Below are 22,636 nucleotides of genomic sequence, written 5' to 3'. Positions count from 1 at the left end.
AATTCCAGGTCTGTGTGTATTTATTTCTTCACTATGTTCTATTTTTTACTGACTTTAATTCCAGGTCTGTGTGTATTTATTTCTTCACTATGTTCTATTTTTTACTGACTTTAATTCCAGGTCTGCGTGTATTTATTTCTTCACTATGTTCTATTTTTTACTGACTTTAATTCCAGGTTTGCGTGTGTATTTTTGTGGAGAAAGAATTTAGAATAGAACAATAATTCCGGTTGTGCAAATGAGGAAGATAACATTGAAACTGATTTATCAGCTCCGTTCACTATCAGCTAAACAGCAATTGTATGTGTTGTTTTCAAAAGTCACTTTTCGAGTTCCTGTACCTAACCAATAACTAAAGTTAAGTGCGCCATCAATACGCGGAAAGTTATCATTCCTACTCCATAAATTGTCATTTAATTACATATGAATGATTTCTAACATAAGACGAATGAAAAAATAGTTAGTGTTTAAAAACATAGGTTTCGACCAAATACCAATTTTTACTCATATATATATAACGAATATTCTTTCAGCAGAAACAGTTAGTACTCCTATACATTGTCCTGGCTTTTGTTAAGGTGAAACACACCATGAGCAAAATATATGTTTTCCAACTACAGGGTTCGCGTCGGCCAGCTTTAGGCACAAGTTGATGATAGGTCTGCATTTCTGTCTCTTACATGAATAGTCATTGTGAGATGTATCCTCAATGCCGCGGGGCTAGAGACAGGACCACGTGCTTTCGCGGCACGTATGGTGAACACATACCTCCTTCTCTGAACCAGCAATTAGGGGTCTCCATTGAGAACTTCAGGGCTAATTGCTTGGTAGGTGCGCAGTCATAAAACCTGCTTACAGACCAATCGCTGGCCCCCGTTGAGCGTCAGCAGCGCTGGAACCATAACTCCGTGGGCCAAACTCCCGGTAAGACTGTGTAGATTTCCGAAAGTGCCGTCCGGCTCAAATCTTTAGAACTACTTCTGCCGACAGTGGCAGTTAAAGATAATTCTCTTGCAAGCAAGCAGTTCTTCATTTAGCTCTGACGATTACAGTCATGGAAATAACCTGGGTATTTTGCATCTGTGTTTTCCTAGCATCTTGGGTGAGTAGAACTTGTAAGCGATATTTTGTACATGTATTACATGCGGATATAATAACATTTATACTTTTGACACAGTTGTAGAATATATTCATATTAAATTCATCACCAACTTCTCAAATCGTTTCAACGTGTTTTATTATAGGGAAAACTAGTTTCTTAAACTGGGGAAATGTATACAAAATATTTTTGGATCTTAAAGCCGTCTTGTTAAACATAATGCGTTTATGTAACAACATTTTCTCAGTTGGAATGTGGATGAAAAAAATAATTTAAGTTTTAAGCCAAATGATCAGTGACAGTTTAAGTTATGTCATCATTTATAGAACTTTGGTGAGAGTTGATTGGGTACGATAGTAATTCCCTGTCTAGCACTAGATTAATCTGTAGCCTGTCTTGTTTCATCTTTCATAAAAAAAGAAAAAGAAAATAGTTACACCAAAGTTCAAATCACTATCTTTCACGGAGTTAACAAACCTGAAACTCAATTACTTTGAATTAGCCGGGATTTAAAAGTACCAGTGGATCCAGATTTATTGGTATATTATTGGTTTTCATTTTTAATGTTACGAATTTAGGGCTATGAATTAATTTAAAGATAAATTTTGATTCTTAGAAAAATAGAAAATAACAAAAAATGAAGGACAATTTATTTATTGTTAAATGCAAAGTTACATAATGGGCTATCTGTGCTTTACCCATCACGCATCAAAACCCAGTTTTTAGCCCTCAAACTCATCACTAAGCCACTGGGGTTAAAAAAGACAGAATCTCATAGCATATAAAACTTAATACTGGTTTTCGTTTTCAAAATAGCAAAACAAAGACTATGATTAATTGCAACTTTTTAATGAATATTTGTAAAAAATTACAAAACCAAAAAATGATTTGAAGTATATGTATAAAAACCACTGAAGTTTTTAACATTATAAGCTCACTTTGTAGCATTGCAGTACGATTATCTCGAAAGTAAGTGACAGAAACTTGAAATGACGATTTTCTCAGAATAAGTCTTCTTTTAATCTAAGTAATATAGGGCTTAAAAAAAGGACCTTGACATTATTATTTGTTCGAAATCAACTAGTACAGCTTGCAATATACGAGTTACGTATCATTTTTAGGGCAAGGAAGCTCTAAATAAAGACTATTTACAAATGACAAATATAATTTCAGTGACAACAAATAGGAAAAGTAAATAAGTCTTAACATATTCGTTTGTTATTTAATCACTACGTGTGTATTATGTCCTCATGAAAACTAAGTTGATAATAGAAAGGAATAAGGTAAATTCTTACTTACAGCACTTACATGTAACAAATCTAAAACGTTTTACCACGGAAATGTTTTGACACGAGAATTTTTTATGATTATCTGATGTTCTTTACTAGTTATTTTTATTACTTACTATTGTTTTTATATACGTCATTACCTGCATATTAATATTACTTAACGTTTGTTCCGTTAAATGGTATATGTTTATTTTACAGAGGGTAACAATTATTTGAAATTTATTGACCGTTCTTGTGTTATATTCTGTTAATTAGTCAATAGTTGATACACACGAAGGCCCTTTTCTCAAAGAAAAAATACGAAGGTGACAAAATATAGAAATAATATTTTTTCTATTTTATTATTTTTGAGCAAGCACTCTTTTAAGTCACAAATCTAATTTTCATTACAGAGTGTGGCCAAAAGCAAAATTATTAAGATGAATTATCTCAAAGTAATTTACTTATGTCTTTTTTATGCTTAACTTTGGATTTTTCATTATAACAATGCTATGGATGATCTATCAGATGCAGGTATTTATTAAATAGCTTAACTTTGGATTTTTCATTATAACAATGCTATGGATGATCTATCAGATGCAGGTATTTGTTAAATAGCTTAACTTTGGATTTTTCATTATAACAATGCTATGGATGATCTATCAGATGCAGGTATTTGTTAAATAGCTTAACTTTGGATTTTTCATTATAACAATGCTATGGATGATCTATCAGATGCAGGTATTTGTTAAATAAAAAAAAAGTACGTTATAAGCTCACTTTACTAAGACTTAAAAAAGATTATAGACAAGCTAAAAAATGTGGGCTTGATAAACGAGCTAGTAAAGTTGGGCATTTAAGTAGAAACAGAAGACTAAACCAGTGATTCTGAAACGGGGCATGACCCCAGGGGAGGTGCTAAGTGTATCCTGGGCCGTGAGAAAGTATCGAAACGAAATTGAAAATACCGCACACACATATTTATTGATAGGTAAGTAGTATCTTTCATAAGATTTACGTCAACACACGCACACGTATATATATATATACATATATGCATGCAGTTTGTAATATTTAGCGATACTATCACATTGGACTTCTTACTGGTATAGGTAATGTGTTGGGAAGAGGATGGATGATGTTGTCTAAAAATAAAAGTTTGTTTTTTTGTTTTTTTTAACTACTATTATGTTTTGTAGCTCATGGGTGACATTGGTTTTATAACACACCGTATTATACGAAGTAAATAAGTGTCTTCCAATCGCAGAAGTGTAATAATGTTTGGAATTTCGCGCAAAACTATTCGAGGGCTATCTGCGTTAATCGTCCCTGATTTTAAAGTGATAGACTGAAGGGAAGGCAGCTAGTCGACACCACCCATCGCCAACTATTTACCACCGAACAGTGGAATTGATTATCACTTTGTAACGCCCCTATGGCTGAAAGGGCGAGCATGTTCAGTGACGGGATTATAACCTGTGACCCGCAGATTGCGAGTAGAGTGCCTTAATCACCAGGCCCTGACAGCATCAAATGTAATAATAATAATAACATGCTCCATTTATTTTTTATCCATGTGTGACTAGCATATCCCATTAGTTTAAAAACTAATAATGTTATTCGGAAAGTTATGTCCTGTGTACAAATTAAGGGAAACTTCATACATCTTTTTAAATGTAAGTAGATATGCTCGATATATTTTTTATACAAATTGTATACGTAAACATAATTTATGGAATTAATGTTCTTGAGACTTTGCGGGATAAAATTATCAGAGGGGAGAGAGGTTGTTTGATATATACTGATACAAAAAAAAATGTCACGATATATATAGAGAAACGAGCTCTCTTTCTGAGGACCTCTAGCTCAGACGTTTCAAACCAGGATCACTCGGTTCTTAGGACTGACTTAATGATGTTGCTGCACGTGTAGTTATCCATACGCTATGTTTTTGTTTGCCAGAGGCACGAGCGAGTTGGTATCTTGATTCGGCAGGAAACACGTGTACAACGTCATCAGATAAGACAATGGTCTCTTGTCGAGATTTAATGGCGGTACTCTATGGAGTAAACGAGAAGAGGCTTAAGTGTTCGTTTTACTTTTGCAGAACAAGCTAAACATGTGTGTGGATGGTAAAGAAAAATATACAACCCGCCACCAGGAACATAAATGTGGAACATAAACAAAAAACTAAATTTTCAGCAGCAATAGAATGGTTCGTTAACTGCAAGGAATCAAAGAGGTCGTTGAAATATTAAATTTTATCTTAAATTAAAATTACATGGCAAATTAGTTAACTCTACTCGCAGGCGCTTCTAGGAAGAATGTACTAATGTTAATATTGTATGACATGAAAATTCTTGGAGCTTTTCTTCAATCTTCATGACAGTTAATTTTTAACAAGTTTCATTTCATACCGTAGATGATTTTAAGAATGTTACGCCTTAATGTAATGTTTAAAAAACGAACTAATTCAAACTCACTGACCTTGACCTGTGTGTTTCATTTTATAAGTTAATAAACAGATTGCTAAAGTTTATTGCTATGGCTTAGAGTAATAACTCTTTAGAGTAGAGTGAAATTTCATTGTCTGTGAATGAAGCTCTCTTTAATTTTGAGCTAATATGGTAGAAGGAAGGTCGCTAGGCAACAGCATCTACCGCTAATTTTTGTGCTACTCTTGGCTGAATGTCGCTCTTATATCCCACGTACAGCTCAAAAACACACACACACACACACACAACAAAAACATTTCCAACAATGGTACACTAACCATAAATCCTCAGATTCACAGTCAGGACAGTTAAAACTATTAGGACACTTCTGGCCGGGGTATAGTTGCATGTTTTATTTCATAAAATCACATGGAAATTAAAACAGGTCGTATTAAATAGTTTATATCATGGTACTGATATGAATAAGCGTTTTAAGGAAAATAAATCATTAGTTACCCTTGCATAGTTAACATAATAGCAATTTTTTTTCATCTTATTCTCGGGGTCGCTCGACAGGTGCGGTGATCGATGACCTTATTCTCAAACCGTGTCTAATCAGCCCCCCCCCCTCTCCAGCTAACTTATCACGTGATTTCCCATACTTGCGGTGACATTGGACTGAGCATGCATGTTTGCACTTTGCTTGTGTCTCAGCACGCAACTTAAGAACAAAAAATTAAATTTATGAACGATTGTATTAATAACTGCAAACATTTCTTACGTTCTTTGTTCAAACAATGTTGCTTTTCCTTTTAAATGATTAGTTTACAAATGAGGAAATCTCTGACACTAACAAAATAAGATACATTAAGCCCATTTTGGTATGAATGTTTTTCATTATGTAAGAATTGACAATTAAAGGTAATCTTTTTCCATAACAATGCTTATGAACTATACATTTAGATATTTGCGTCTTGCATGCACTACTTACTATTTTTACTAGAGCTTATTTTGCATTGTTATCTTAGCATATGGATTTAATACCAACTGAAATCTCTTACGATAGCCGCACTTCGTGAGAAATTATTGGGTTTACGGCCAAAATATTGTTAATAGCGAGGATACGTTTGTTTGTAATTAAGCACAAAGCTACACAATGGGCTATCTGTGCTCTGCCCACATCGGGTATCGAAACCCGGATTCTAGCGTTGTAAGTCCGTAGACATATCGCTGTGCCACTGGGGGGCACGCGAGGATACGCAACTGAAACAATGTATTCCAATCTTTATAAATAAACTACATCCAATTAACTACACTCATTACCAGCTTGATTGTTAGTTTTGATCTCAGTTGGTAGCTTTCTCTGAACTGAAATTACTATTTCTTAAAACAACAGCTATATTTTGCTTGTACCTTACAAATATATAAATACTTTTAGCTCTTATTTAAAAATAGACCACTTTAAATGTTGGTGTAAGGGTAGTGCCATCTATTAACAGCTATGAACATTTATGAAATGTATGCAAAAATGACATGTCGGAAGACAGGTTCATGTAAATGTACATCGTAATTTATAGCTCAATTTTCTACCTGAACATTCAAAAATCGCTTAATTTGTAGTTGTAATTATACATACACTGAATGTGGTTATTTTTACATTGTTACCCATTTCAATATATCAAGCTTACTACTAATATTTCTAAGTAAAGGATTTATTAACTTTAATTGTATTCAGAGGTTAATTTCTAATAAATATTATTCATAACTGACGGAGAAAAGACTGAAGAAGGAAAAGTTAGTACCTACAAACTTATGACGTTATGGAGTAATAAGCAAACGCAGCTATTAGTCATTAAGTAAAAAACTGACGTCTTGGCTCTATGGTTCATGCTATATCAGTTTTAAAATGTCGATTCTGAGAATCTAAAAAAGAAAAGACTAATAAAGCTGGAGAAGATAGTGAAACTGAAATGCCTAAGACTTAAAGAACAATAAAAACTTTTCATGTATAATATTGGTAAAATTATAAGGACATGCTTCAGTGAAATTGTCTCATGGGTCGTATCAGAGGTTATCTCGCACAATGAATGCAACTGACAAATTTCTTTGGGACATGAGTCACTTGAAGCTTATAATATGGTTGGTATCCCCATTCCTCCCCTTCCCCCAAGAACGAAGGTCTACCATATTAAAGCGCTCAGATTACCGGGTTTCTTATTTTGTGATGTATCAAATGTTATTTTTCCCCTCCACGGAGAAGATGTTGACTTAACAACTTAACTTAACTTACTAGTTTATCACCAAGAATGATAAATAAAAACGTTTCATAGTAATTTGAATGTTTTTATACTTTATTTTTATAATATCGTGTAAACATTATTGCCAAAGAGGAAATCTTTATTGTTTTCATCATGGTATAAAAGTTAATAAACATATAGTTATTAGAATCTAAAGGCATGGATGATTACGTGACAAGAGCCAATAAATTTACATGTTGTTATAAAGGCAACATGTTTTGAATCTGTGATATTACCCCCCCCCCCCCAATGGCACAGCAGCATGTCTGCGTACTTACAACACTAGAAACCGAGTTTCGATACCAGTGGTGGGCAGGGCACAGAGAGTCCTTTGTGTAGCTTTGTGCTCAACTTCAAACAAATAAACTGATATTACCAATTAGTGTAAATTGTATTTTTATCGTTACATCTGTTGTCAACGTTCTATGTACAATAGACAAATTAAAACCACACGCTTGTTCTGTCAGTCGATTATGTGTTACTAAATTTTGTTTGTTAATGAATTGATTAAGATTGCTTATGTTTTCGAAGTAAAAAATACTCTTTGGTTAGCATTAGTTGTTTCATTTACTACTTTGGAAAGGAATCAGACTTTCTAAACGTAAATCAAAAGTATATTTTATAGCATACAGAGTAAACGGATATTTCTTGAGCAGTAAAACTTTTGTTGAGATTATTTCACCATATATATTCGCTTACGCCTAATTTTCAGTAAACTAGACAATAGTTAACGTGGATAATTGAATGTTAGCGGAAAATATTTGCTACAATAACGATTTTGTTATACATAAATATATTGTTATTTTAGGGATTAAAAATAATCCAACGTTACATCTCATCAGTCCACAAGATAATTATCTAAAGTCTATGGATTTGTGTACTCTAATTAATCCCCATACACGCTATACAGAAATTATAAAATTAAAATTGTGTTAGACAGTAATCCCCCTTTTAAAACAAGAAAAAGCTGTTCAGACAAATACTAGTCTTTATCCGATTTAAGTTTATTCAAAAACTAAACTCAATTAATGCACTTAAAATATTTTTTGATTTATTCTAGTACAAGAAAAGTAACTGTCTAAAAAAAATTAGAGTACTTTAAAAACCATTATTTCATTCTCATTTTAGCAAAGTGGTTTTATTTTGTTTTGTGTGTTTAAATACCATATTTCAAAGTTTATGTGAAATCCGAATGTGTATTCTATCTTTTCGCTTAAAATAAAGCGATGTCTTGATATTATTGTTTCTGTAATAAACAGGTTGAAGATATTACAAGTGACGATCAGTTGAGTACAGTGCCATCTACAAACACGACAGGATGTCAGTTTTGTCCACCAGGTTTCAAAGTAGAACAGCAATGCACTGACATAACGGAAACAACGTGCGCCCCCTGCCGCCCAGGAGAGACATTCTCAGCGACAACTGACAACGAAACTGTGTGTAAGAATTGCAGTGAATGTCCAGAACACGCTTTGCTGCATACAAAGTGCAACGTGACTCATGATACGGAATGTATTTGTGAGAAAGGGTTTTACTGGGACAACGAAAACAGAATGTGTCATCAATGCGAGCTTTGCTCTCACGGATGGGGAGTAGCCAGACAGTGTTCCCCAACAAGGAATACCGTCTGCCGGAAGTGTCCACCTGGCACCTACTCTGGACTTTTGAGTGGTACCCTGGGGTGTGAGTTATGTACCACGTGCCGTGGTAACCAGGTCATGCTGCAAGAGTGCACGCCTATTCAAGACACCATCTGTATTGGTAATTTTTTCCACCATGTTATACATAAAATAAAAGTTAAAAGAAGTCTCCACTAAGTGACAAGCAGAATTCAGTAATTCGCTTATTCAAAATTTACCAGGAAGCCATTTTATTTTCTTATAGAACAGTTTCTTTCACGAGTAAGAGTTTACGTGTCTGATTTTTTTATTATATCGAAAGACAACCATTTATCCCAATCTCTATAATACATATCACGTTACGACCGATTACACAAGGTCGTATTATATACATCAAGGCTAAACTCGCTAGTGGTGGTTAGAGGAAATATGAAACGGGGTGAACTGACAAAATATCCCATATATTAGATATCATCATTGCTTTATCTTTATCCTTGGGTTATTTTTTTAACAACAGTTAATTTTTACTGACTTCATTACCCTGAAATGACAACACACGTGAATCAAGCAAAGCCTGTAATCAAGGGTTATAAAATAATAGGTGAACCAGGTAACACCCTGTAGCAAGGAGTTGTAATAGAAAAACACGTGAATCAAGCAGAGCTTGTAACCAGGGGTTATAAAGTAAGATGTGAAGCAGGCAACACCCTGTAGCAAGGAGTTATAGAAAAACACGTAAATCAAGTAAAGCTTGTTGTAACCAGGACTTATAGAAAAACAAGTAAAGCCTGTAACCAAGGGTTATAAAATTACAGGTGAAACAGAGCAAAGCTTATAATAAGGGAAATAATATAAAGGTACACAACTTTTAAAGTAATGTTCCTTGTTTATACATTTTGAATTTTGGCTGTTTATCACCTCCTATAATACACTTCATGATTCCATTTTATCCTATAAGTTGCTGTCACCCAGTATTGATGTTTTACTAAACATGTATTACTGATGCTGTAAAAAGTGAACCGGAGTTGATATCACATGCACAAGTTAATTCTAATGTATTGTTTTACGTAATACCTGGTTCGTACGTGTATTAGTTACTGTAGCAGTTATGTGCAAGTGTAGAGAGTTCTACTGCACAGGCTTGCCCATTTGTGTTCAAGGTCATAATTAAGTCGGCTGAGGCAAGCCCATTTCGCACCTGGCGGCCTCCATTTCATGACCTCTCACCAAATAATTATAGTTTCTATTCAGCCAATGAGAAGACCTAGGTTATTCCATTTTTCGATTCCGCCATCCCCCCCTGTTTATTCCTGTACGTTCGCGTTGAGTGTAGTTGTTTCTGGATTAGGTTAGTGAGTTTGGTGAAATAATGTCAAGTCTCCGTGATATACCTATGGGATATAACATTGCCTCGTTTTTAAAAATTAATATGGACTGACTGAAAATAAACGTAACTGATATCAAGTGTCAACAAATTCCAATATATTGGATACCAGAAATAATTTATATCAAGTCACGTCTTTTTTATTTGGGGGGGGGGGGGGCTTCTCTAAACTGTCTCTCCCACTCATTAGTCAGAAATCTATGAAGGGTTTCAGATTTAAAAAACGAAATGACGTGAGACTGAGAAAACGTAATTTATGGTGTGGCGCTAAAGATTTTATCACGTTAATTCAAATTATTGTAAATGAACCTTTCAAATCAAACGTAATTTTTGTGTTTTATTTTTTGAATCTTCATATTTTCTTATTGTTTCAATTTCTTCATCTTATCATTTCTGGTTGTTGATATTATGCATATATTATTTGAAACTAAGTTGAAAGATAAATTCATACCAAGCCGAGATGACACATAGGAGCCAGTGCTCAACTCCGATTTCAATGGCTCAAGAAGATGTTGAGAATTGTAACACTTTCTTCCTGGACGGGATGTTAGTCCAACGCAAATTAAGTCCTAATCAACTCCTGGTAACCATTGTTATAGCAGGGCAGCTTGGAACAATTGGAGTAAAGTATCTTGTTCAAGGACAGAACAACATGACGTGATCAACCCTCGAACTGACAACTTTCCGTCTACGAGTCCAAAGCACTAACAACACTGCCCCATTGCTTGGAATATAGCAAGTAAACACCTACTAAAGCTTAAATCGATCTTAAACAGTATCTAATAGTCAGATCCTATCTACAACTCTGTAGATATCTTAGGATCAAGCATATTTTTACGTGAAACCGCCTTATTTCTTCTGATTACAGTCTTCTGCAGTTGGCAATTCAAGAATGTATGAGGCAGACACAATAATGATAGGACAAGGTGAGCTGGGTCGCCTTAAGGTGCGCGTGGTGGGGGAGAAAATTAGGGTATCTGTCTATGCACCTTTCATTTTGCTACCTGTACATTAGAAAAACCAAGGGACCCTATATTTGTTTCTTAATACGTCTTCGCTACAAAAACGTATTTTATGACTTCTTTCACGTCACCATTTTTCCGAAATTGTAGGGCTGCATGAGGCGGCAGCTTGGCCCTAAATTTAGGAAATTACTTTGATTATAATCATATATATATATATGCAGACACTTTTGTCCACTTCTAGTTTCGCTTATAAACTCGTGTTTACTTAGCTACTGCGACACAGAATTCCAACGGGTTTTAAATCCTAGTCAAATGAAAATATCAAAATAATAACCATGGTGAAAGAAAATTTGCAGACGATTATGAGTGTCATAATTATATTTTTTGTTCTAGTTGTAGAATATTTCATTGTAGTCTTAAGTCTTACCAGTAAAAGTACGGTTAGTAAAATGTGTTTAGATTTCGAATGTAGTAAACCTAATAAAAATACATTGCAAATTTAAGGAAGTTTAACAATATCTGGTGCTTTCGACGCTAATTATATATATATATATATATATATATATTTATATAAGATAAATTTACGTGAAAATCACATTTGTGAAGGTTTTGATAAACTTTGGGGTTTTAACAAATTTCCAGTCTCAGGCCTGAATGACATTCGAAGTCATTACTTCCCTCTACATGTATGTAGGCAAACTTTTTCGACACTATTATGAAAAATACACACACGATTACCTGATCAAAGACGACTGCTCGGAACGGTTTATTATGCTGTTTTAACACAATTTTTCAACTATTTGTCCAAGAAGAGGACAACGTATTTTCACGCTTTGGTTGATCCATCTTATATAACAGTTGTCTGTAGCTCACAGATCTATAGATGATATGATCTAACATTAACTTGAGGAGCTTTGGTTGATCCATCTTATATAACAGTTGTCTGTAGCTCACAGATCTATAGATGATATGATCTAACATTAACTTGAGGAGCTACGTACAATTGATACTTATAAAGTGTATAAAGCCAGACGTTAAAAATACCTTGTTATTCACCTTCTGAAAATCGTTTTGAAGTGTTATCATGAAAGAAACACTGTAATCACTGTCAAAGAATATAACGACGCCAGCGATAAACCCCCGAGGCAATCTGGTTCTTATAGTGTAATTAGTAGAACAACAGCAAAAATAAAAAACGAACAAAGACAAGAATGAAAGAAATATTACCGAGTTGATCTGTTTTGTTTTTTTTCCGTCATGGCTTCGATATTTTTCAGCCATCAACGACAGCAGCTGTCAGGCAAATCAGAGCGATATGATCGCAGTGTTAGCAAATATTTTTCTTCTAAAACCCGCGCCGAACTGACTGAACAAAAAAATATAAAGGGAGCAGAGTTTCGCTTTCGATCCATTCCTTTTGATTTCCGACAATAGAAAACCTTGTCTCTCTATGCCCCAGGTGAACATTGTCCTTTGTAATGTATAAATTCACAAGGGGAAATACACAAAAGAAGCTTATTAATTTTTTCTGAAGTTGTCATCAGAAATTCTATAGCTTTGGTTTAATGGCGCGGAGAGGCCTGCAGGCTAGACTCTGTGCCGAATGATAATAGCTGTTCAGTCACGAAAGAAAACACGAACTGGAACTGCTTTTATAAGCACTTTCATAAAAGTTACTTAAACCTTGGTAATGCGTGACAGAGGGTTATAGAAACATGGAATGTATACAAAAACGTGCATATTTAAATGGAATAACTTACTACAAATGAAATAATTTAAATGTATCTCATGATGGCGTAACTAATGGGTGTGTTACCTATATCATCGCTTTTATTCTAAAAACACTTCAGTCATCAACGGGTATTTGTATTATTTCTTTGACTTTTATCGAATATTGTTTGGTAGTGGATTAAAAACTAGCTTCTTTGAACTAAAGATTTAATTGGTTATTTGCGCAACAGACACTAGTAAGAAAATTTCTCTTAAATCTAATCAGTCATCTATGGCCATGAACTTAAAGAACCATTACAACAATTCAATAACATCAAAGTAGAGAATATCTGAGAAACTTTTAATAAAAACAGCTTGTAAAAGAACCCTTATTTGCCACTATATATATATATATATATATAAGTACTGTATAGGCAATATATTGAGTAGGTTGCATTAATTTCTAAAACAGTAGAGCTACTCTTGATTTAATAATATATTGCTGTATGATTGTTAATCTATTTTTTTAAATGTGCACGGGATATATTCAGAATCAAACTTTACTTTTTCTATCCTTTCTTTTTTGAGTATTTTCTTATTTCATTAAATATATTCTAGCTTTTTTGTTTTTTTCATACACTAAGTCAAAATGGGCTATTCCATAGCTTAATGGTATTAAATAACAAAAATGTCTTCTATATTTTTAGTTGGAGCTTGAATGCCTAGCAGTCATCATGTCCTATTGTAAAGTAGTGTATAAATAAAAATTAAAATGCTGATGTATTTTTATTTTCTTCATTTCATATCAAAAGACAAAGATCTTCATCAAAGAAGGCTCTTGCCAACAGATCTACCCGGCCAGATGTCAAATAAAGCAGTCAATTACACTCAACACAATGTGATACCTGTTTACTGCACCATTTTAGTAGCAGTGCTGCTGGGTGTCCTGGTGTTCCTAGTGCTTCGATGGAGACTGCACCATACCAAGACCACTCACTGTAAGGAACTAGCACCTGGACACAGCCACGAAGGGTCTTTAGACTCTAGCAAAAGAATGCTTCTTGCGGAGTCAGACCAATCATTGAAACTGATCCCCGTGCAGTCTTTTCCACAAACAGGTAAGTTTGTGGTTAGTGTCAGAAATGGTTCTAGCTTTTTGTAATGTACACCTTGATCTAATAATGCATAAAGACCACGCAGACTGTTATTCCCAAAGCGCATGTAAGTTTACTGTAGGAAGCTCAGAGTTCACTTGTACTTTCTAACTAATCTGGAATCCAGGGTAAGAAGTTCGACATGTACCAGACATAGAGGTCGATTAAGTATTGTCACTTTATCATGCCAGGAAATCAGGTATATTGTTGATTGGTTCTTCCACTGTACCAAACCCAGATTCGATGTTTTGTCTCCTTTCCTTTTCATCTTGGATTCCAGACAGAATAAAAGTTAGAAGCCAAACATTTCTTTGCACAAGTCCCAGCGTAAAGGTAGATTGGTTCTTTTACTTTACTATGTCCAAACTCAACCGTTAATGAAAGCTTGTGATTAGGAGATTCCGTAAACACGTTTTCAATAAAAAACCGATAAGAAATAAAAATGGTATATAATGAATAAAAAACAAACATCAGTACAACTAGCCACTAATCTGTATATTTTCAAAATAGTTTTAAGTTGGGTACAAAGCTGAATGATTTTTATTATTTCGTTTTTAATATTATCGCAGAAAACTTTGTATTATGTGTAAATAAGTATTCTTTGTTTGGAATAAGATTTATAGCGAAAACAATAGTTTTAGGAATGAATAAAAATAACACACAGTATTAAAATAACAGATTTCATCTTTTCATCTCAATAGCAATGTTGAAAATGAAGCTTAAAGAACTCTCATCTGAAAAACAAATGGAACTGGAAGCAAGTTTAAATACCAAAAGACAAGATGGACGAGACTGGGTAGGATTAGCCCAACAATTAGGTATTTCTTTTACTCCACCTATTATGCAGTTGAAGCTTTCTTTCAGCTAGATAAAGTTAATTGGTTGCTTTTTTTTTTCTTGTGTGCAACTATTTGCCACACCTTGAAGTTATTGACATTAATTGACCACAGTAAAGGTACCCGTAAGCATCGTGCACGAGTATTGTAAAAAAAAAAAAACAATGCGAGTTTTTGTCGAAGTAGTTCATAGTTTTTAGTATAGTGGACAGATAATAGTAACAACTGTACAATCATGTATATGAAAGCTGCCTAATGCTAACGCTATTTTATCACACTGGTAGTAGCATCGTTGTCGCTTGTTATTGTTACAAAAACGTAGATGTTTGCTAGTTTGACATGGGCTTACTTACATTTCCTCTTTTTTTTTTCACTAATTTTACCTAGATCTTTGCGGCTTCAAAACTTTTTATGGTTTATAAATGCGTTCTGCCTGCGTTAAAGTTCTTACAAGAGTTATAAGCATAAAATGTCATTGTTTTCCTTTCTAAAGTATTCAATTTTATCTGTAGTTACATTAAAAAGAAAAAAAATCCATCAAGTATGTACCTTGCATTTTGAGGAAACATTTGTCACATTGATAATTTTTTTATAAATAGTAAGGAAATCGAAAACTGACAAATGATGTTATAGCAACAATAAAACTAAAGGAATTAGGAGCATTAAACAATCTCTGGTAATCGAAGAATAGCTACATAGAATAATGGAAGAAAACTCTTGGGCGGCCTTGTAGCATCACCTAATTTTGATTTGTCCTATCTGTGGGTTACATAGGCAGAAAATTCCAAGCACAAATGAAGTTTTAATACTAATATAGTTAATGATGTGTCACGTGAAAATAAGAAAGTACAATTAGCAAAACTAACCGATATAAGAAAACATGGTACTTTAATAACGCCTGAAGTGTCTAGAATTTGTGTAATAAGATATATTTTAATGAAGTTTAAGAAGTTGGTTATCGTCGAAAGAAGTTAACGTATTTCTATGTTAATACTCCAATTACCTATTTGTAAAATGTTAAAACAGAACTTTTACAAGTAGAACAAACAATAGAATTAAACGGAAGCAATCCAAATTATAAACAGATGAAACGTAATGTAAGCGCTGTTCAACAGTATTCTTTCTTAACATTGTAAAATAATAAAGTTATTAGGATTGTATTTAGTATTACAGTGGTCAACACATTGATTTTTTTCAATACACTTGTTGGTTTTTACTTGCATTTATTGTTATTGTGACCACACTTAAAATAGTCTGTATGTAATGGCTATATTCCCCTTGTGTAATTTTTCTTCTCTATAAAATTAGTTATTACATGCTCGCTATTAATACTATTATTAATACGCCTATTATTTAACCATCTTTTATTCATAACAGTTTGCGATATCTTTTGTACTTATGTAGTTTTTAACCTAAAGGAATATTTAAATCAATAATTTTTTTGTTTTTTAATGATAATTTTAAATGTACTTGTAATTTTTGTTTATAAAAATGTGTGTTTGAGAAGCCTCACGGAAATTAATAAAAGTTTTGAATCTTTAACACTTTATATTAATCTAGCTTCTACTATGCAGTGTGACTTAAGTACCTTTTATTTTTAAACTGTATTCAGTGCTAGTGTATAATGATGACAAAAAGGTTTACTTTCATATTGAACAACATTTTATAAAGGTATATTAATATAGATCTGGTACAGAGGCGTTGCTAGGTCCTTAAAAGATTTAGGGCTCTGGCCCATTGACGCAGGAATTTTCGGCGTTTTAGTATGATATCGATCATAGATTTCTATTATTTTTCAAGACACCAACTAAGAATTCGGGGCACAGGCCCCCGTATGCCAGTGCTTAGCGACGCCTCTGACTAGTTACATAGTTTTTGTTATTGAAATTGCATAAAAAGGGAGTATTACAATTGTTTTGCAGTGAGATTTATATTTTGGAACAAGATACCACAATTTGTAGATAAGAAGTGGGTTAAGGTATATTATTATTAAATTCTGTAAAAAGCAATTTCTTTCCTTTTGTTAAAATTATATAAAATGCTAATACTAACATTTAGTGTCAGTTTATTTTGGGGTACAACACACATCAATTTTTAAGCTTTTATACAAAAGACAAAATTAATATTATAATACGGCTATGCAGTTGAAAATTAATGAGTATGAAAGAAATATTATATGCAAGAAAAGTGGCCTACACTTCGTTAGCAGCGGCACATAGTGGCAAAACAGTAATTGCTAAGCCATACACTAATGCTATTAGTAGCTACATACTATGGTTTTGAGTACATACAAATTCTTTTGCAGGTAAACCCATTTAATTTAGTTAATACTAGCAATAATTTTCTTGACTAACTCTAATTAATGTTAATATTTCTCAGGTTACTCCAAGTCTAGCATCTCAGTATTTGAAGACTTGGGAAATGACAAGAAAGGGCCTGCACATGAAATGCTAATGGACTGGAGCCACTCTGAATATGCCACTATTGAGGTTCTCATTAGAGCCTTGGTAGGTTTGGGGCGTATGGATGTCGTTACTCTACTTCAACCAACATGTGAGAGAGTGTATTCTCCTCTTCATCCAGATTGCATGGTGTGAAATTCAACAGAATATACTGCTGTGTTGTTAACAGAAGTGGATTGGTGGCAATTTATTTCACTCTTATATCAATGTCCTCATAACCTTCAGGCGGTTGTTGTGATTTTGAAATACTTATGGCCTTTTCCACTTGTCCTAAAGCAGATGGTGAAGTCTGAAGAGAAAACGAAACACATAACTTGAAAGAATTATGGGTAATCAATTATTGAAGATTACGCTTTCAAAGATCTGAAATGGTAACCATAACTCAAAAATGTTATAATGAATGACTAGCAAAATCATTTTAAAACACTAAAAATACATAACAATATTGCTGCTAATTTCAAACCAAGTAACTTATTAAATTCAGTCTTTCATCTGAAAGCAAGATAAATTGTTTGTAAAGTTTAATGGTCAGATCACATTGTAACATAGTTTTCTATGCCAAATCTTTAATTCCTAACTCTCATACTGGTTCTTTGTTAAGAAATCTAGTTTCCTCTTTGGAAATAAGTATCTCGTAAGTACAATTCAAATAGTTTCCTCTGTATTTAGGTTACATTTCAAATTACAGTAATAATGACTATTGTTTGTGAATAGCTATATTGTGCTCAAGCAATATTCATGTGTAGTAATACATGTAATTTAGGTAAAAACAAAGACTGATACATTACATATTTTTACCAATAATCTCTAAACATCATTACATGCTTTTTACATTTCAACTATAGAGCTAAACCAAAGTTAAATTCTTTATCTGTAATAAAGTTCATTGCATCTAGGTATGAACTAAGGTTAGAAAATTGCCGAAGTTTTACTTTTTTCAACCATTTGTATTACTAACGTTAGGTTTCAAATAACATTGTCTTCATATGTATATTCATTTGTGAAATTTTTTCACAATGAATCCTGTCATATACAAGGTGCTCTGTATTTGGTTTATTACAAAAAATCTCAAAAAAAGCTAAATGTATTGGCATAAAAACTGTGTAAATAGTGTAAATAATGTAAATTTTGGTATTCTTTTTGAAATAAAATTTTGAATGTCAAATCTGTACAATCCATGCAAAATATCAATTTCACAGTGGTGCTACATTCAGAAAGCAGAGATCAAAGATTAAAACAAGAAAATTAAATTCCAAAAATATTTTAAGGAATGAAGTAAATGTTTACATATTACAGTGTTCTGAATCTAATACAGTTTTGGCAACAATTACATTATGACTGTTGTAGGTAAGAGAAAACAACAGTTTTTAGGCAGTTCCAAAAAAAGAAACATTTTTTTAAAGAAGAAAAATCAGGACATTTTCAAATGCCAAAATATTTTTATTGAACAATTTCATAAACAGTACACAATAAGGCCAAACAAAATTCTGATTTGCATTTAGACATTCCTTAAAAATCTACAGTAACTTAAATAAGCAAGAAAGTACCAAAAGTAGGGTCATGTATCATTACTAGGTTAACGTTCTTGTAAATTTTGAAATGGTGAGACACTCCTACTTGTATAAATTCAATTAAAAAATAAAGCAATTGATAAAAGAAGACAATTGTTGAGAAATAAGTACACATTTACTGATTGTGAAAAACAACAAAAAAACCAAAGTTTTTGTCTGAACTAGTATCTCTGTTTAATACTCAATCTGCAATCTGTTCAATATCCTTATCTTGACTTGCTATTTCACCTCAGTCTTTGGTTTCTTTTAATTCAAGCAAAAAATTGTATTTAAGTTTCATTTAAAACTTAAAAAAAAGGAACATGTTAAACTACAGCACCTTTTTTGTTGCATTTATTTGTCAGATTCATATTCTAAAACAAAAATACTTTATTGTAATTTACAAAAAGCTACAAATTAGCCATCTCTAATTTTGAAATGATAGACTAGAGCAAAGACAGCTAGTCAATACCACCCACTGCCAACTGTTGGGCTACTCTTTTCAGGCTGAAAGTGATTTGACTTTCGTTCTCATAACATACCCATGGCCTCAAAGTTTGGAGTGCATTTATTGGTATTTTTATTCTTTGAGATAACTGGACACTGAACCACAGCTCAAGTCTGATATGATAACCACTAGACCGCATTCAGCCCAATAAAAATAGTTTTATAAAAATATACAAAGGCAATATAAAGCAGGCCAAAAAATTATTTAACCTGTCCATCAAATTCTTCTCTTGGCTGCTTACAAGCCGAACACTGTTTTGTATTTTATTGTATTGAGCTGTCATTTTTTGTTTCTCTAAGCTAGTACCATTGTTCAACAGTACACAATAAATACTAACACTTAATTTTGCTATCTTCTATAATGCAAAACCATTAGTCATCACTTAGTATCAATTTTTTAAATTAGTTTCTAAAATGTAGTTTCATACTGCACTCTATTTAGGCAAAACAATTCAAGTTACATTTCTTTCAAACATACACAAACTTCATTCAAACCACACAAAGTCAAACTAGAGTAAAATAGTTTATAACCTGCTTAACTAAATTTACACCTCAGTTAAGTGGTACATACAGCTTTGCAATAGGAATATACATACATACATATATATATATATTTGTGAATCAAGGGATACCTTGCAAAAAAAAACCAATAAAAGAATCTAGCCTCTTCTGTATTTTTTTTACACTGTACCTTTTTTTATTTAGAAAACATTAAAGTTCTCTTTAACATATACAACAAAAACACAGAACAATATATATAAAACTAAAAGTAGGTTAAGGCTACCTGGATTTGTCTATTATGTAGCTTCTAGTCAAAACATTTCCAAGACTTGTCATGTTATTTTAGTAGCCAATGTGACCCACTGAAGTCTTAATTATTAATCAGTAACTAATAATTCAAGACCACTAATATTTTAGAGGTTCCAGTGAAAATTTCTTAATATGAAAACTAGAAAATTTGAAACAGAAATCCAATTAAAATTTGTGTGACAGAAAAAACAACAGATGTTTTTGAAGTTAATTTTAATTACACTTACTCAATTTGATTATTAAAATGATCAAAAGGATTTTATGCAATGAATATCCTGATTTCTAGTATCTTATCACTGCAATAATTATGACAAAAATATTCCTAAATAAAGGTAATTGAAATGTTATGATAAAAAAATTCCACTAATAAAATAACACACCACACCAATTGCAAAACATAAGAATTTGGAGAATCATATATTAGATACACCTGTTTTTATCCATGTGAAAAATGATGAATGATTATACATTAAGAGATAATAGTAGGGAATTTGTGAGTTGCCAAATTCACAATTTTACCTATTTCTAGTTTTTATGCTTGAAAAAAAAAAGATTAGTGATTACTACTGATAACGATATTACATCTGATACAAAGATATAAACAGTACTTTATCATCACATATAGCTTCAATGAATGTGGAATACATTTTTTAGGGTTATCACAATACACATTTCACCATTCATTATGAGAAATAACTGAAATATAAAAACATCATCATCAATAGTTCTTTATTCAAAATTGATCTGTCCCACAAGTGAAGTATGTAATAGATAATACAATAATCACTGAATGCCCACTAGAAACCAGATGTAATACAAGTGTCTCAGACTATTGCCTTTTTTCTTTTTTTTATCTCTTTCTGTTTCCACTTTGTTTCATAACAGGAAACTTTACTTTTAAACAGACAGAAAAAAGGCAATATTGGAGTAAAAGAGAAGGCTATTTGGATACTAAACGCTATTAAGATTTGAGCAATCAGATAATCATCCACACTGAAATAAAATACCTAACAGAAACATAGGCAAAAAGGTTATAAATGTAATTAAATAATACCAAACCGTTATCTGCAAAGTTAAAAGTAACTAAACAGTAACAGTTGGATATGAAGCTAAAGCATCACTCTTAAGCATGAAGTAATTATTTATAAAGAAATATAACATGACAAGATTATAAGAAAGGTAACTTAATTCAAACAAGTAGTTTAATGTATGAGCAAAAAGAAATATAACTACAGCACATCTCTCGTTTAACATGAATCTTGTACTAAATACATGTTGCATTGTTCACAAACCAAAAAATACCAGACTCCAAACAGTTTTTGCATGCTTTCCAAACTCTCAGCTACAGTCGTCTTCTAAAAATAACACAATGATTTGCCTGGATGGCAGACATTGCAGCAATATCTTGACAGTGCATTCTCTTATTTAGTTTCAGTGAAAAATTCACTTATTTAGTTTCAGTGAAAAATTCACTTATTTTTTCCAACTGTAGTGAAAGTACATAGCAACTTGTAGTTAAGGTTGAAGGATATATTTTACATACAGTTTGTGTTTCCACATATGGATATACAGTCTCAAATCCTTTAATAGTTGTCGTTTTTTACACAATTTACTTAGTCAGTTTTGCCACTAGATATAATGTTTTCCTCTTTCTTGTCATCAAGAGGTAATCTTGGAGATAGTCGAGGTAAGCAGTCTTTTTCAATGCCCCTTGATCCATTTCCAGTGTTGCTATCATTATCTTTACAGTTGCTTGGCTGTTCAGTGGTCTTCCATTTAGCCACTTCTTTAGGGCTAGTTTCTGAAATGATACAGTTCAAAAGTACATTCGTTTAAATATCCCTTAATAATGAATGAAAAATTTAATATCATAAACAGTCCTTCTCATTCCCCAGTATCTGGCACATTCCCCAGTATTATTAAGTGACAAGTGAAATTAGAGGATTCTTACGCCATTTTCCATCATGTTTCAAATGAACATTATTTTCCTCATCCTTTCCTCCATTTCTGTAACTCTTAATGGCCAATGCAATTTTGTCTGTCTGTGCGGTAATATTTGATAAAACTGTTTTAGAAGAGAGAGAGACCAGAGCTTTCTTATAATGACTAGAATAATAAATTTAACATATGAATAAAATACCTGACAACCTAAAATACTAACATAATTTTTGCCAACCTGTTGAGGCTCACTGTCCAACTTTCAAATATATCTGGTTACGTTTGACACAAACTAAAAGCTGCAAGTTCCTCTTCATGACCTCTTTCATCAATTCTGAATAGAATTGTAAGTTTTCTCGTGTTCTCACTACCACAGACATAACAATCAAGAAACTGTCTTTTTTGGGACCTTTTTCATCACATCTTCAAACCTATATGTTATTCTATCAGCTAATGGTAACAGGGAGCTACAATAAACTATTAAATTATTAAGGTGAGTTTAAGAAGGGAAAGGAAATATAGAAAAAAGTTTGTTTTGAATTTTGTGCAAAGCTACCCATTCCTAATTTAGCAGTGAAAGACTAGAGGGGAGGCAGCTATTC

General features: G+C 32.8%; 2 protein-coding genes across 5 annotated transcripts in view; one reads left to right on the top strand and one right to left on the bottom strand.

Annotated features, from left to right (window-relative positions):
- The first annotated feature begins 733 nt into the window (after positions 1-733).
- Positions 734-18,355, top strand: LOC106475476 (tumor necrosis factor receptor superfamily member 16-like). The gene is made up of 5 exons (XM_013936161.2): positions 734-1,102; positions 8,359-8,860; positions 13,590-13,895; positions 14,633-14,749; positions 17,147-18,355. The coding sequence occupies exons 1-5, from the start codon at positions 1,055-1,057 to the stop codon at positions 17,362-17,364; spliced, it is 1,191 nt and encodes a 396-aa protein (XP_013791615.1). The 5' UTR covers positions 734-1,054; the 3' UTR covers positions 17,365-18,355.
- A 293-nt stretch (positions 18,356-18,648) lies between these two features.
- The window catches only part of LOC106475522 (la-related protein 4B-like), a 101,361-nt gene continuing 97,373 nt past the window's right edge, over positions 18,649-22,636 (bottom strand). For all 4 annotated transcript variants that reach the window (XM_013936204.2, XM_022380707.1, XM_022380704.1 and 1 more), the window contains one exon: positions 18,649-21,897. In XM_013936204.2, coding sequence (XP_013791658.1) covers positions 21,710-21,897 — 188 coding nt within the window. In that variant the 3' untranslated portion in view covers positions 18,649-21,709. The remainder of the gene's footprint in view (positions 21,898-22,636) is intronic.

Source organism: Limulus polyphemus, unplaced genomic scaffold, assembly GCF_000517525.1.
Source record: "Limulus polyphemus unplaced genomic scaffold, Limulus_polyphemus-2.1.2 Scaffold147, whole genome shotgun sequence".
Taxonomy (NCBI): domain Eukaryota; kingdom Metazoa; phylum Arthropoda; class Merostomata; order Xiphosura; family Limulidae; genus Limulus; species Limulus polyphemus.
This window is presented reverse-complemented; position numbering and strand designations above follow the sequence as displayed.

Coding starts and splice junctions, on each gene's coding strand:
- LOC106475476 (XM_013936161.2), top strand. CDS start 1,055: ATGGAAATAACCTGGGTATTTTGCATCTGTGTTTTCCTAGCATCTTGG. Junction 8,861..13,589: donor TCAAGACACCATCTGTATTG/GTAATTTTTTCC, acceptor TCATATCAAAAG/ACAAAGATCTTCATCAAAGA. Junction 13,896..14,632: donor GCAGTCTTTTCCACAAACAG/GTAAGTTTGTGG, acceptor TCATCTCAATAG/CAATGTTGAAAATGAAGCTT.